The sequence below is a fragment of the Balearica regulorum genome, chromosome 3, assembly GCF_011004875.1.
Source record: "Balearica regulorum gibbericeps isolate bBalReg1 chromosome 3, bBalReg1.pri, whole genome shotgun sequence".
Lineage (NCBI taxonomy): Eukaryota > Metazoa > Chordata > Aves > Gruiformes > Gruidae > Balearica > Balearica regulorum.
In genome coordinates this window covers 88,191,536-88,205,415 of record NC_046186.1, presented here as the reverse complement: position 1 = coordinate 88,205,415, position 13,880 = coordinate 88,191,536, and the positions used below count along the sequence as shown (strand labels likewise).

Genomic DNA, 13,880 nt, shown 5'->3' with positions numbered 1-13,880 from the left:
AGTCAATCAGTCCATGAAAGCGCAACAGCAGGGCTTAAACTCATTTTCAATGCCAGGCAATGAAATGGGACACAATCATTAACTGTCATTTGACAGAAGCATTACTGGAAACTTCCCCAACAGTCTGATAAATGAGCCCTACATCAGGGGCCCATCTTGGCTAAATGGTGACTCTTTGCCAGACAGTTTCTTGGCACAAAGCAAAAGGAGAGAGCTGACTGATCTATTGTTGTGTGAAGCTGGATTCAAACTTGTTTCCAAGAAAAGGCAGCTCAACAATTTTAGATTAACGGAGGACTTTGGTCTGGTATTAGACATGCCTTTGAAATTTTGGGTGTGCTTCAGTGCTGTCGCTAAATATTTTATTTTAGCCTGTTTGCTGTTACAAACAAGCTCAGGATAAACCCCAGTGCATAATCAGACCTTTGGTTGAAATTCACTGATATCAATTCTGTAACATCTTAGCTGTCACAGAGCAATTCTGTAAAACAGCACGCATCTATTTCCCATCATCATTTTCTTCAAGAGATGACCACAATTTTTGGACATTACTGAATGCAGTAAACGCTAGGCTTTATGTTATACCAAAGAAGAATTACCATGACATTTAATTCAAAGTAATACAAAGCACAAATTATGTAAAGGACCCTCAAAGAAGCAATGTCTAAAAAAATATTTTTTTAGAAAAGGATTTTATAGTTAAGTAATTTAGGCTTCCTTGGGTAGCTATTTTACAGAAAAATAGATTATTTCATTAAGGCACATGGAAGTCAGCATGTGATCCTTCAAACACGCTGTTTAAGAGTAGTACAAGAATCAGCATAAGTTTTGAAATCACTGCTACACACTAACATCGATTGTTTTTAATGTAATAGTAGTTGTCATTGCTATTTCAGTTTTGCCGGTGGCCTCATTACCGATTTTAAAATCTTGATATTGAATTTTAGAATGTAAGGTGGAAGAGGAAAGGGAGAAGCATACAGGATCCCTATTCTAACAGGAGAATGCTGGATCCCTATTAGGAAGGAGGATGCTGTGGACAAGTGAGAAGAAGGATCAGAAGGACGCTGCTAGAAAACAGAGTGTTTAGCCTGGAGAAAAGAGGGCTTTGGGGGACCTAGCAGCAGACTTCCAGTAACTATGAGGAGGTTACTAAGAAACTCTTCACAGCAGTGCACTTCAGCAGGATGAGAGACAGCGAACTGAAACAGAGGTTGAGATTGGGTATAAAGAACAACTTTTTCACCCTGATGGCAGCCAAGCAGTGCGATACGCTCGGGGAGGTTGTGCAGTCTCCATCCTTGGAGGGTTTCAAGGACCAACTGGATAAAGCCCTGAGAAATTAGGTCTGATCTCAGCTGAGCCTGCTTTGAGCAGAAGGTTGGACTAGAGACTTTCTGAGGTCCCTTCCTAACTCAATTACCTTATGATCCTATGAATGACAGAACACATGATATTTCACACTGGGAAAGAAATGGTGAAGGGAGAAACAGAAGGTATAAAAGGGGACTCACTGGGATGAAGACATGGGTAGAGACTGCAGCAGCTCCTCATAAAGGTAGAAGACTGGTCATAGGAAGGTTGTTGAGGAGAACCAAGGAATGAAAACAGTGACTGATTCAGTGAACTCTGTAGTAGCACTGAATCAGCACAGCTGTGTCTACAAAGCCAAAGCTGAAGGCAAAGCCTGTCTTTTGGGCAAGAGTTTACTGACTAGTTCTGGAAGCCCATCCAGGTTCCTCAGGATTATCAATGCTTCTGGTCAGGAGTCAGATCAAGACTCAGAAATGGAAGATCAGTTGCTTGTCTTCCTGAAAGCAGAACAACTGTTTTCAACAGCAATTTACTTCTACACATAAAGACCACTCTTAGGCCACGCTTCCAGGGTGCCAGATATTATGTTATGATTTAGTTTAATGCTGTGAAATGTTATCTCACAAGTTTCAATTAAGTTATATGAAAATCTCTTACTTTTTTCTCCTTTTTCATTGTAATTCTTACTTTTTCTGACTGTGAAGAACAACCTGAAAACAACACAAAGATAACAAAACTAAACCAAAATGTATAAAACTGCCTCATTTTGTCTTAGAATTTCACTACTTTTTTAGCAGTCTAAAATTCTGGTTGGCCTCATTCTGTGGCTTCTGGGGGAAGAGCCAAGGCAGGGGGGCGGGGGGGGGAAGGAGGGATGTTGCAAAATGTAGTGTTGGCATGTTCCTGTTCAAATCAGAGGCTGCTGGGTTGGGCTGAACTGGAATTGTTTTTATTTATTTAATTGAACTCAAAGAGCAGACGGGCTTGTGACCACTATCCAGGTCACTCACCCAGTTATTGGAAGTCTGAAACTTACCGCCTGTCGATTTAACGATGCAGTAAGGCAACAGTCTAGAGGAACCAGGCTCTCTGAAGAAGCTGGGGTTTTGTTTCGCTATTAAAAGACAAACCAACCCACCCAGGAAAACTACATTAAACCAAAACCCAAACCTTATGTGTTTTATCCTCGCTTTCCATTCTGCTTTGGGTTTTGACCATGAAATTCTTATTGGAGGTACTGCTCATTTACTTGAATTTTACAGGAAATCTTCTCAGTCTTTTCATACATTTAGAAAGCACAGTACCCAAAAAGGTTCATATATTTTCTTTGGGACAGTTTTTATTTTTTGCTACAGTATTTAAATTACAAGCTTGGGTGACGGTTTCAAACACAATTATTTACTCCTTTTGCTAAAGGAAGCTTAAGTAAAATTTGTTACAAATAGTTATTAGTCCTTTCAGATGGTCTTGGTTTTACATTACAGTACAAAATAGGCAAACATGTTTTCTTAGGAGGGTAACAACCCTTTAGGTTATTGAGTGGAATAGTACCCAGTCACACAGAAATCTGGACTTCCAATATACTCTGCTTATTTGATATTTAAAGCTTGTCCTTTACTCCCGAAAACCATAAACAAGAGTTTCCCTTTTCATTAGACTACTTCCTACTGCTTGTCACCAGGGCTACACATCTTCCAAGTATGCAAGCAAAGATATTGGAAAAATTTTAAAACACGGTCTGTGTCTAGATTATAAACTTCTGCTGGCACATCTAGGCTGTGGAATATCTGCTTCCTTGCCGACGTGGTTTTGAAAATGAGCCTGTGGTATAATGTGGCTACGCTACAGCAGAGTGCTTTTCTTGCTGTAGTCTATGCTGCTTGGGGTGAGGGTGTTAATTACGTCATCAGAAAGCTCTTTTTGGCAGCATATACTGAATCTACATCAAAAGTCTTGTTGGTTTTGCTCTGTTGCAAGAATCTCTTCAAAATAATTATGCTCAAAGAATAAAGTGGAAGATGGGGGTTTCTAGTAGAGTGCTGCAGGTGATTAAGTGGCCACAGCTTCTTTGAAGGTACACTATCAGCCTGAAATCCAGACATATTTTAAGAAATTACTTTTAACTACTGAACCATGCCCTCAATTTTCCTATGAACTACAAATGGTTTTATGCTGGTGTAGTACGTTACCCTACTGCCAAGCAGGACAGCCATAAAGACAGTGGCAGGGAAGGAAACAGAACAAATAAAAACTTATACGCAAAGGGCTTTAAAATGCACAAAGGAGAAGAAAAAAAAAGCCTTTTTCCTCTGTTTTCTTCCTCCTTATAACAATCTTAGCTGTTGCTCAGTGTTATTTTACCTCAAAATACTCAGACAAGAGGAATATCTGTTCAAATCAACCATTTCTTTCAGCTTGGATTTACCTGACTGTAAAATCCTAGCCCCCCCCGGTCACCCAGGCGGAAGCAATGTCACCAGCAATCTAAAGAGAACAGAGCATATCGGAAGGCCAACATCAGGCCTACTCACACACTCTTTGGAGTTCCACACAAAGCAAATTATGTTGGTAGGTGCAAGTTTGATAACGTACTACAGACTATGCAAACTATTTGCACTAACAGAATTGTCACACGAAGCAAGAATTAGTACCATCAGCATTTTATAAGGGGATGCCAACAGAAATTAGATCTAGATTCAGCCGCTTGGTTGCAACTGAGGAGTGAACAGCTCAGGTCAGGAGCTGGGCAGCCTGTGTGCATGTGCCCCTTCTGCTCCATCAAATCCTGAGAGACTTTGCAGGTGCGGTACCTGGGCATAGGTTGGGAAGGCTGGAGAGATGCTCCAAGTTACAAGTGCAAGGTAGCTGAGTTACACAGAACGCCTGGCTGCTCATTTTTCACTGAGTACGTGTTGGTAAAGTGCCCAACCTCTTCACGATCTTCTTGCAGGCAGTTCTACTGATACTAGCGAGTTTTTGCACTGGGAATATAGCATAAAGCAGACATACCAGGATTTGGACCATTGATTTTAAACTAAACTGCTTATTTGATTTGACTTTAAATAGCTTTACAGTTTTAAATAAAATAATTATTTTAAAATAGTTTTAATTAAATGAACCTAGAAGTAGAGGATCTTTGATCTCCATATCTGATATACTTTTGAATAAATAGTTCTATATATACCTCTTGATCTTTTTGGTGATGAAGTGCACAAAAACTTAAAAAGATTTTTTAAAGCTGAAATCAACAGTTGTCTCTTTAGGAATAAACTTAATATCCTGAAACACTCAATGCAAAGTTACAGAAACCCAAAATATATTCTAACTACATAGTCACTATAAATACATATTTTAACTGAATGCATGCTTTTTAATTACTCTGTGAGTAAATTACCAAAAAAAGACAATTAAGATTCTCTTTAAAAAAGAAAAACTAAATAAATAAACAAAACCAGACTTCAAATAATAAACTGAACCAGCCAGTAACACTTTAAAATACAGAAGTGTCTTTCCCTTTTCTCCTTTAGATTAGCCCAGCATTATAATACTCTGAGGACAACAAACAAAAAAATATACCAAACTACTGTTCTCAAGTTTCATTCTGAAAGCAGAAGTTTTCATTAATTTGGGCATTTAAAATTTGCTAGTTTAATATAAAGCTGCATGTGAGGCTCCCTAATGTATAAATAAACTAAGCCTCGGCAGTGAAAACAAAAAGAGAAATCATACATGCAATTTATTCTAGAAAAAAATGTGATTTTAACTTTCACCTTAAAAACCCATTAAGTATAAGAGCGCGTTAGGAACAATCAAGCTCACTAGAGGGACAATTTGCTTGCAAATGCCAGAAAGCATGATCATTTAATGTTATAATTCTGAGCAATATCTTGAAGATTTCACTTCATAGTATTTTACAAAATAATATTCTAAACCTGAACACACTGCATCATACAACGTTAGTAAGCAGGAAATCACGGAGTGGAGTGAAGCGGACCCCTCAAAAATGCTGTTTCATGAGGTGTAAAAGAATCGTTTCATGCTAACACCTTCAGCAGGGCTAGCCCATTATGCTCTGTGCAAGAACGGTTGCCACATTGTGACCAGCATGTGGACCAAAGGCCTGTGCACCTAATTCTCACCTTCACAGTCATGTCAGTGTTTCTCTCACATACCACACAGGGAGGGCTGAGCACCAAGTGATAGAAATACTCCTTTTAAATTGCTCTTTGTACTGATTTAGATTTGTTTGTATAGCTGATAGAACAGATTTTACAATACAGGTCTCAGAACTGCAGGGCAAATAGATGCAAATGTGCTTTACCTGCTGGAATGAGTGCCCTGGACCACTAACATGCCATGGATCTGCAGTGAGCTGCTGAATCTCGTCTGTTGGATCAGTCCCAGTTTAGATAAGCATTCACTCATTGAGAGATGCTGCAGCCACGCAGTTCAGCGATCCTGTGTGCTCATCTGGGATGAATCTGACATGAGCCCTAATTGCAATAAATATTCACAGAAAAAGGCAAGGATCATTATTCCCCATTTACGGAGGAGAAACTGAGGCACAAAGTGATTACTGCAAGTCAGTGACATAGCTGGACAGAAAACCCAGTTAGCCCCCACACCTGCTACCAGGTGCTTTAAAATTGGCCAAAGCCACTTTACTATTGAACGCAAATAATTTACTAAACATCTTACTTTTGTTTCTGTGTTTAGTGAGACCAATGATTTCTTTTTTAACCATTTCTAAAACAGCCCACACAATACTGGGAGTAAAGTTCCAGGAAATTTTGTGAAATCCGCCAGCAGATTTATCCCACTCATGATATTCACTGTAAGCTATAAGATAGAGGGTCAGCCTGTTAATCACCAAATGAAGGCTCCATGAATGCTGCTGCACTCTTCTCACTCCACCCAAATAATTACATGGCTCACCAGGAGAATAAAGAGGGAGAAAAATAGTAAGACTTAGAAGAAAAATAATGTTTCCATAAAACACAGACTTATTGCATGATAGCTGGAGGCAACACCTTTGCACAAACAGCTGTAAATTAAAGCTGTCCTTTTACTAAGCGTCCAGAGATTGCTTGCACAATGTGTGGCAATGGGAGAGCATACAGAAGACAGTTAATTTTCTTCTTTCTTCTTCGCTTGCTCAAGTTATTGAAAAGCTACTTGCCTACTCTCAAAAGGGTGAAGAGAATAACTTTTTATTCTCCCATACCACACTGCTACAGCTTAAGATGTGAACATTTTGCCACCTGATTGCTAAACTAGAATTTTCTTGATTTCTACGTAAAAGTGTAAGTACACAATCAAATACACATGACCTGCAGGTGGCAAGTGTTAGAGAACTTGAAATCACAATTTTTTTCAGCCCTCTCCAGTAACCATTGGTGAGGTCTCAGTGTGCTGTCTCCACTCATTTCAACTATGAGAAGGCTATCCAGTGTTTGAGTTCTTCCACACGCTGCAATATCTGGGTATAATAGAAATCCATGTTGGCTGCAAAATCAGTACACACAGGGGATTCCATGTCACCAAAGGTGCAGTACAACGCAGTTCCTCCAATGCTAAGGAAAACAGTTGCTATGCAGAGCAGGATCAGCAAAATACAGGAGCCACCAGCTACTTCATCTGTAAATATAAGAGCAGAAAAGGTGAAAAAGGATGATGTACAAAGCAATATGAACGTGTGTGAGAAAATCTGAGATAGGTTTTTACTATGAATGGGTCAGGAGGTAAACACACTTCATAATGCTCACCGTGTCAAAGTGACGATAATACATCTCAGGAACTGTATGTTTCTCTGCCCAGTCTTTTCAGAAACCTAAATAATTATATAGCTTCATTTCTGCAACCTGTGTACCTGTCCTTGCTGATATCACTTGCGGAATCATTCCACACTGAAGCAAAACACACTTAACTATGAGAATGCTGCACAACCAAAGCCTTCCTTCATGGAAATAGCTGAAATGAAATGAAAGCTTTGAAACTAAACTGAATGGAAACATTCTTGCTTCATTTGTACTGACACCAACTATGCTACCATGAACTATTTGTACTTACTCTCACAATCTGACTGTAAGAATAGAGACAAAACCTTCAGGGTAGGCTAATGTGAAGGGTTATTTTACAACTCAGTTATTCTGTGCTCTTTTCATGATTGTTTGTTCCAGAGTACGAGCAATAAAGAGGTTGCAGAGGTGCTGCTATCTCCTCACAACCTCACTTGTCCTTGTAACTTGTAACTTTCTTTTTGAATCACTAAATCCCTGGGAAAAAAACATAGAAGAAACTCTAATGGAAATTTTATTTAAAACATAATTTGTTTTAAAATAATTTCAAGAAAAAGATGGGATCAGCTCCCTTTTGGGCAGTGAATGGATTTTCTTTTCAGTGTATGAGACACAGTTAATACACTTTTAAGCACTAAAGACCTTAATTCCGTTTAGTGGCTGACACTCAGAGTAGCTACAGAAAGTACTATTGTTAGTAACCAAAAATATTTTTCTTAACATCTCTTTAGTTTGAATAATAGAGATCTTAAACTCCAAAGAAAAGCATGACAAAATAATATATTGTATTTCTTATGAGGTTATTTAGCCCATCAAAAAGGCAGCAAGGTGTTTAGCCAAATTTAATGACAGCTAGCAAATATATATGGATGTTTAATTATACAGCAAGGTTAAAATCTGACACCCTCCAATCTCATGGTCTACCAGAAAGGGTTGGAAAGCTACCTGTGGACAAAGCACAACAGACTTGTTTCTTTTGCATCCCTCTTTACCTACATGGATCAGAATTAGGGAGAAAGCCTACACCTCCCACCTCTAAGCATTAATGAAAGGATGTCCATTAGATGCCACTTGCAAATCATTCAGCTAGAGGAAAAACCCTGTGGCTTCAGTCTCTAAACCAGAAGTGTACTTATTGTATCCTTCTGTAGCCTCGTTATCCAAGCCTAGTATAGGATAATCTTTGATAAACCTCCTTCGCTTATTACTTGATTAAGTTTTAAAAAGCCAAGACAGTATGTACAATGAACTCCCACTTTGCTCTTGTGAACAAAAAGATCAACATCATTTGCAGCCCAAGAGTGCAACTCATAAATTAACAGCTTCAAATTACCTTGATCCAATGTGTCTTCCATTTCTTGGAATCGCACTCTTCTCTTTGTTTGTCTTTGCTGGACTTGAGCAATTGTTTTTCCTTCCCTGTCATCTCTCTTCTTTAGTATAGACACCAACCCTTCTGCTGGGGCAATCTATCAGGAAAGACAGTGCGTGGCACAAGAGATGTGAGAAATCCAAGCATAATATCTGTTTAACAATGACTTTAAGGAGGAAATGAGCTCAACAGTTTAAAAATAGTTTCCATTCTACTTTTCTTAAACATTGCAGCACTTCTGAAAGATCCTTCTTGAATACATCAATTCCTTAACGTGCAGGACAGCTGCAGTATCATTCTGCTGTCTGCTGACACTACTTGCCCTTAATTGCTATCAAAGTGAAATACACATGCATTTACTGTTTGGCTCATACTTTGCATTCACGGCAACAGTTCCTTTGTAAGCTCACGTTATTAAAGCACAGGGATTGGGACAGGGGTGAGGAAGGTTCGCGTCAAAACCACTATCATCAGAGGGCAGTAAGAAGTCAATGACACAGTGCTGCTGCGTCTCCAAAGATATAATCCTGCAGAGGCTATCAAATACTTACTGTGAGATTAATTTTCCAGTTTTGCAATTGGTTCCCCAGAGTGGACAAGAAGCTATAGTGGGGCCACAAAACCAAAAAGAGGTAACACCAGGGAAAAAGAAAGCTTCAATGCTCTGGCTAGACTCCAGCTCCACATCGTAGCAAGCTCTCTGGATACAGTGGCAGTTCAAAAATCCTTCCCTACAGGCTGGTCACCCAAACAGCTTGCACAAACAGTGATACAGTCCACAAGTCAATAAACTGTAACTTCTCTTTCCTTTGCTACAACATTTGGCTTAGCTGCAAGAGTATATGCTAGGATGTTACACCAGCCTGAGTGGTCTGTAATTTCCTAGTTATTAGAGAAATGAAAGCAGGGGAAGTATCAGGAGAAAAATGCTTTCCTAAGCAAGGAGTTCCCAGTGTGCTAGAAATAGAGAAATTAAAACAGGAAGGCTATTTAGACATGCACTTTTTTATCTTGAGATCATCTTTACCTGAAAAAAAAGTCCTAGTCATCTCTTCATAAATCTGAGTAGCACTTTTTAAAACTTATAGCACTAACATTTGTTAAATTGAAAAGTAATCTGTGTACATTTGTACCACAGATAAGAAAACACAACACATTTGCAACTGAGTTTGCAACTCATCTATATAGGAGATGACCCTAAATGACTATAATTTTCAAAAAATCTCAAAGTGGAAAAAAAGCAACTTCCCAGATAACACTGTAGTTGCAGACAAGTGACTGCTTAACTCCCCCCATAATCTAACCAAATTAGAAGACCATGCATAAAATCTCATTTGCATTGCAATTATATGAGCTGTAGAAAAACAGAAGACAAGTGACTTCATAACTTATGCCCTTAAACTTGCTTCATGCTACAAGCTTATATAATGCATCAATGGATGCTGTAATTGGAGAGCTGGTGCATTGAACACAACGAAACGCAGAGCACAGTCCAACAGGCACTGTACCAACTAGGGCATTTGGCATTTGCAACATTTTAACTGGTAAATGTGGCAATTACATTTGCAGGTCTCTAGTCTGGCAGTGTTTTATAGCCCTCAACTGAACAAATAACGTTGCCCTGAACAATTCGGAGTTGGCCACTGTGGGTATGTGCCGACAGACTAACAATTTGTCCCAAAATCACAACTGAGAGGATAAAATCGATCTCTGCCACACTTCCTCTTTTAATATTCACTTTCCTTTTTGATTATCTGCTCAAGAGCTTGAATGGATTATTTAATGAAACAATGCAATGAAGTACTTACAAAGTAGAGAAAGCGTGGAGGTGGTGGAAAGAAATTGTTTAAGTGAACATATGGAGGACCACTATTTGGCACAAATGAACCAGAAATAATAGCCCGCAAGTGTCTCATCCCAACAGACAAACACACTGGGGTGAAGCTTCTATTGGTAATGTTAAATTAGCCTAGCAGAACTGCCATGAAAATTTATCAGGCCAGCCATAAATTAACACTTATGCTTCCTTATTGTGACAAGAAAGGGGAATTGTGTAGGAGTGCATTAATTTGACTTATTTATTTAGGAGGGCAGAGATGAAATTATGTCCTTCAAAAAAGTAGATTATTTTAAGCTTCTGTTGTAGGGCATTGCTTTCATAAAGAGGATCAATGGCTCCTCCTGCACCACTCATGCAGCAGGCTAGCTGTCGCCTGGCACGCGTGTTTGCGGACTGCACTTGTCGGGAACATCACCCAGGGATGGCGGGCATTTGTACTGGTCTGCCCTAAGATTAGTAGGTGGTGGTCCCCTCTACAAGTAGTCATTTCAAACTGAGACACTTTATTTTATCTGTCAGCTCTTGGTAGTTTTTGAATGACTGTGTCACAAGCTCTGTCTTCTCCAAGCTTAAAACCAGAGGGTTATCTTTGGCAGGATTATGTGGAAATGTGTGTTTCAGTGATTACAGTTACATAAAAGGTTAGCAAAGGAAAGTCTTGCTACAATGAGGTTCACTTACTTTCCCTGTCAGCCTGCATGGCTGTTTCAGGATTTACTTCTAAATGTATAAAGAACTAATCAACACAGCACAGGTTTCTCTATTCTGAACATCTTCTTTTGCTTAATAAGGGCAAGGAAGGGCTTTTGATTTTGCAATAAAATCAGTGTGGCTAGTGTTACTCTCCTGTCCTGACAAAAGCCATAAACTGTATTTTTAAGAATGTCCCCATAACGTGATATATAATTCATACCTAGAATATTTCATCTGCCTTTGAACTTCACAAGTCATGTAACTAAGGTTTTTGTTTTGTTCTGCAAAGGACCTACAAAGCTATGTCTCCTAATCAGGGTACAGTTTATTGTTAAAATGCAAATACAAAGATGGGGAATTCTGCATAAAGCAATATTTACACCTTCTTTTCTACCATATTCTCAACTGCAGCTCAAACATAAAATGTGGAGATGTTTGCATTATATATTTTTCTTATTTTCAGTCATGAAAACATCATTACGGTAAGTTTGTCATGTAAGAATAGGGTCCATCTTGCTACAAATAAAAGCTCATTCAATTAAACCAACTGTAAATGTATTTTTCTATCATACCTTTCATTCAGAAAGATTTCAAAGCAATGTACAAACTGATTGTATTAGATCCATCTCCCATTAATTAAACATGCAAGGAGAGGGACTTAGCTGCCATGCAAGACTTGAAGCTTTCCCTCCCAGCCTTTAGGAGGCAGGAGGAATTTAAAAAGGCAGAATACATTATTTAAAGTGGAAGTTAATGAGGGAACTGTGGTTAATACTGTTGACCACAAGTCAAGCCTCTGCTTGACTTGAACCACAGGAGGAAAAACATAGGCTTGCAAAAGGCTGCACTGCAAACAGCTCTGTGTTACATAAAAGAGCTACATAAAGGACCCTATTGAAACATGGAACATTTTCTTAATTCTAAGGTAGATAATTCACAAAAGATGCTCTTGGAGAATCTATGTAACTGAGCTTACTCAGCTCTGCGGGCCTTCACAAGACCAAAGTTTTTATAATTACTGTACAGGAACTGAAAATGGCATACAGGAATGTGGTGGCATTTTGACCAACAGTCAAAAAGGAAAGCAGCAATGACTGTTGGTTAATTGAAACTCTGTTAAATACTTTAGCTTTTCTTTTTTTACTAATATTAATACAAAATGATTCTGCTTCACAGAAAAGTTTTAAACTTTTTTTGATAAAGTTTAATATCATGGCTGCAAAATAAGAAAAAATAAGCTCTAATAAACTACCTATCTCTTCTCTGTTTAAAACAGCGTTTATTCTTGCATTATGCATATTTTCACCAAATACGATGTATATATATTTATAAACATATTAGACAAAACTATGAAAATAAGGTCCTGTACTTTGAGCTCTTAGAGCACACAGATTAAACTTGACTATTGGAATCATTCATAGCATACAGAAGTAAATAAAAACCCCAAAACCAGAGGCACTGCAAAGTGGAATCTATGAAGAAAAGTTCATTCTATGAAGTATTTTGGTCTGAATGCAGAAAACTACTCAAGGAGTTTTGTTTGTATATTCTTCTGTGGGCTGTACTCCTTATTCAGTTACTTGGCAAGGACCTATAGTTTTATTTCTAGCAATATCAGATTTTTTTAAAGCGATAATCCATAGCTGTACGACAAACTGACATGACAAAAGCAAGACTGCCCTGGGTTAAAGCCATAAGCAGCAGACAAACCCCTTCACTAATAAAATACATTCGATACATGAATTATAAGACTTTGAAAAGGAGCTAACTTAGCAGATTCAGTATTCATACCACAGCATCAGACTCGAACCATTTTTCTGCTAATACGCTTGCCATGCAAGTACCGGGGCTCCTTTATACTGCAATAAATAGCTCACATACCGTGTATGCATTTCATGCGGAAGCATAACTCTTGCAAACTCAAAATTACAGGACCCAAGCCATACAAGAGGACAGGGGATCTCAGCAAGGCATTGTCTCCACACCTAGTACAGATAGGTGCAGACTTCATTTCTGCAATCAAATCAGCTGCTAATCAGTACATACTCAGTACTTTTTAAAAGTCTTGGTGTACAAACAGTGCCGACCAAAAGCTACTACCTTATGTCGTAGTAGAGAGTCTCAATATCTTTTCTTTCTGAAAGAAATTTCAAATTATAATTTTCGAATAAGGAAAAACATTAAGTTTTTACTCATTTCCCCAACTGTCACTCAGATAAACAGCTTGTGTTATAAACTTCTATTTCACATGGCAAAATGCAACTTCTGTGATTGAGGTTGCAATTTGTTTGACTGCTGGTGTGTCATTTCATTCTCACAGAAATGATACCAAAGAGATCTGGAAAAGAGGTTATACACTTCTGATATCTGTCGCTCCCAACTGCTGACTGTGCTTCAAAGCTCTTTGTTAGCTGTATGAATCTAGTTTCTATAAAATGACTGATTTTCCATCATTTGCATGTTGTCATGCAGAGTTTCTACTAGAGAAGAAATACCCAGTATAAGGGACTGTACAGTATATGAAGTACTATTTTAGTTTTGCAATTATTTAAAGTCAGAGTCAGAATTTAGTGGATTTTCAGTCTTGTAAATGGTTATTGTAAATGGTAGACTAAAAGCAAGTGATATAAAGGAGCTAAGTTAGAGACCTACATGAGATAATTCTTTGATCTCAATATTGGTTCAAACAAAGTTTCCTAACTGTAAATAAATACATAAGTACTTACCCTTCCTCATTTTCAGTAAATTAACATTACACCTCCACTGAGGAATATTAATGGAATTTTGTCCTACCATATGGTTTTTGTACCTAGGTTATTTCAAAATAATCTTTACTTTCATCCTAACTTATTTGTGGCAATTT

At 38.3% G+C, this 13,880-nt stretch overlaps 1 protein-coding gene across 2 annotated transcripts in view; it reads right to left on the bottom strand.

Annotated features, from left to right (window-relative positions):
* Positions 1-2,627: 2,627 nt before the first annotated feature.
* The window catches only part of CNST (consortin, connexin sorting protein), a 52,934-nt gene continuing 41,681 nt past the window's right edge, over positions 2,628-13,880 (bottom strand). The window contains exons 11-12 of one of the 2 annotated variants that reach the window (XM_075748829.1): positions 8,446-8,581; positions 2,628-6,951 (exon numbers count right to left, since the gene is read on the bottom strand). In XM_075748829.1, the coding sequence (XP_075604944.1) occupies positions 6,746-6,951; positions 8,446-8,581 (342 nt within the window). In that variant the 3' untranslated portion in view covers positions 2,628-6,745. The remainder of the gene's footprint in view (positions 6,952-8,445; positions 8,582-13,880) is intronic. The other variant, XM_075748830.1, reaches the window with a different exon arrangement.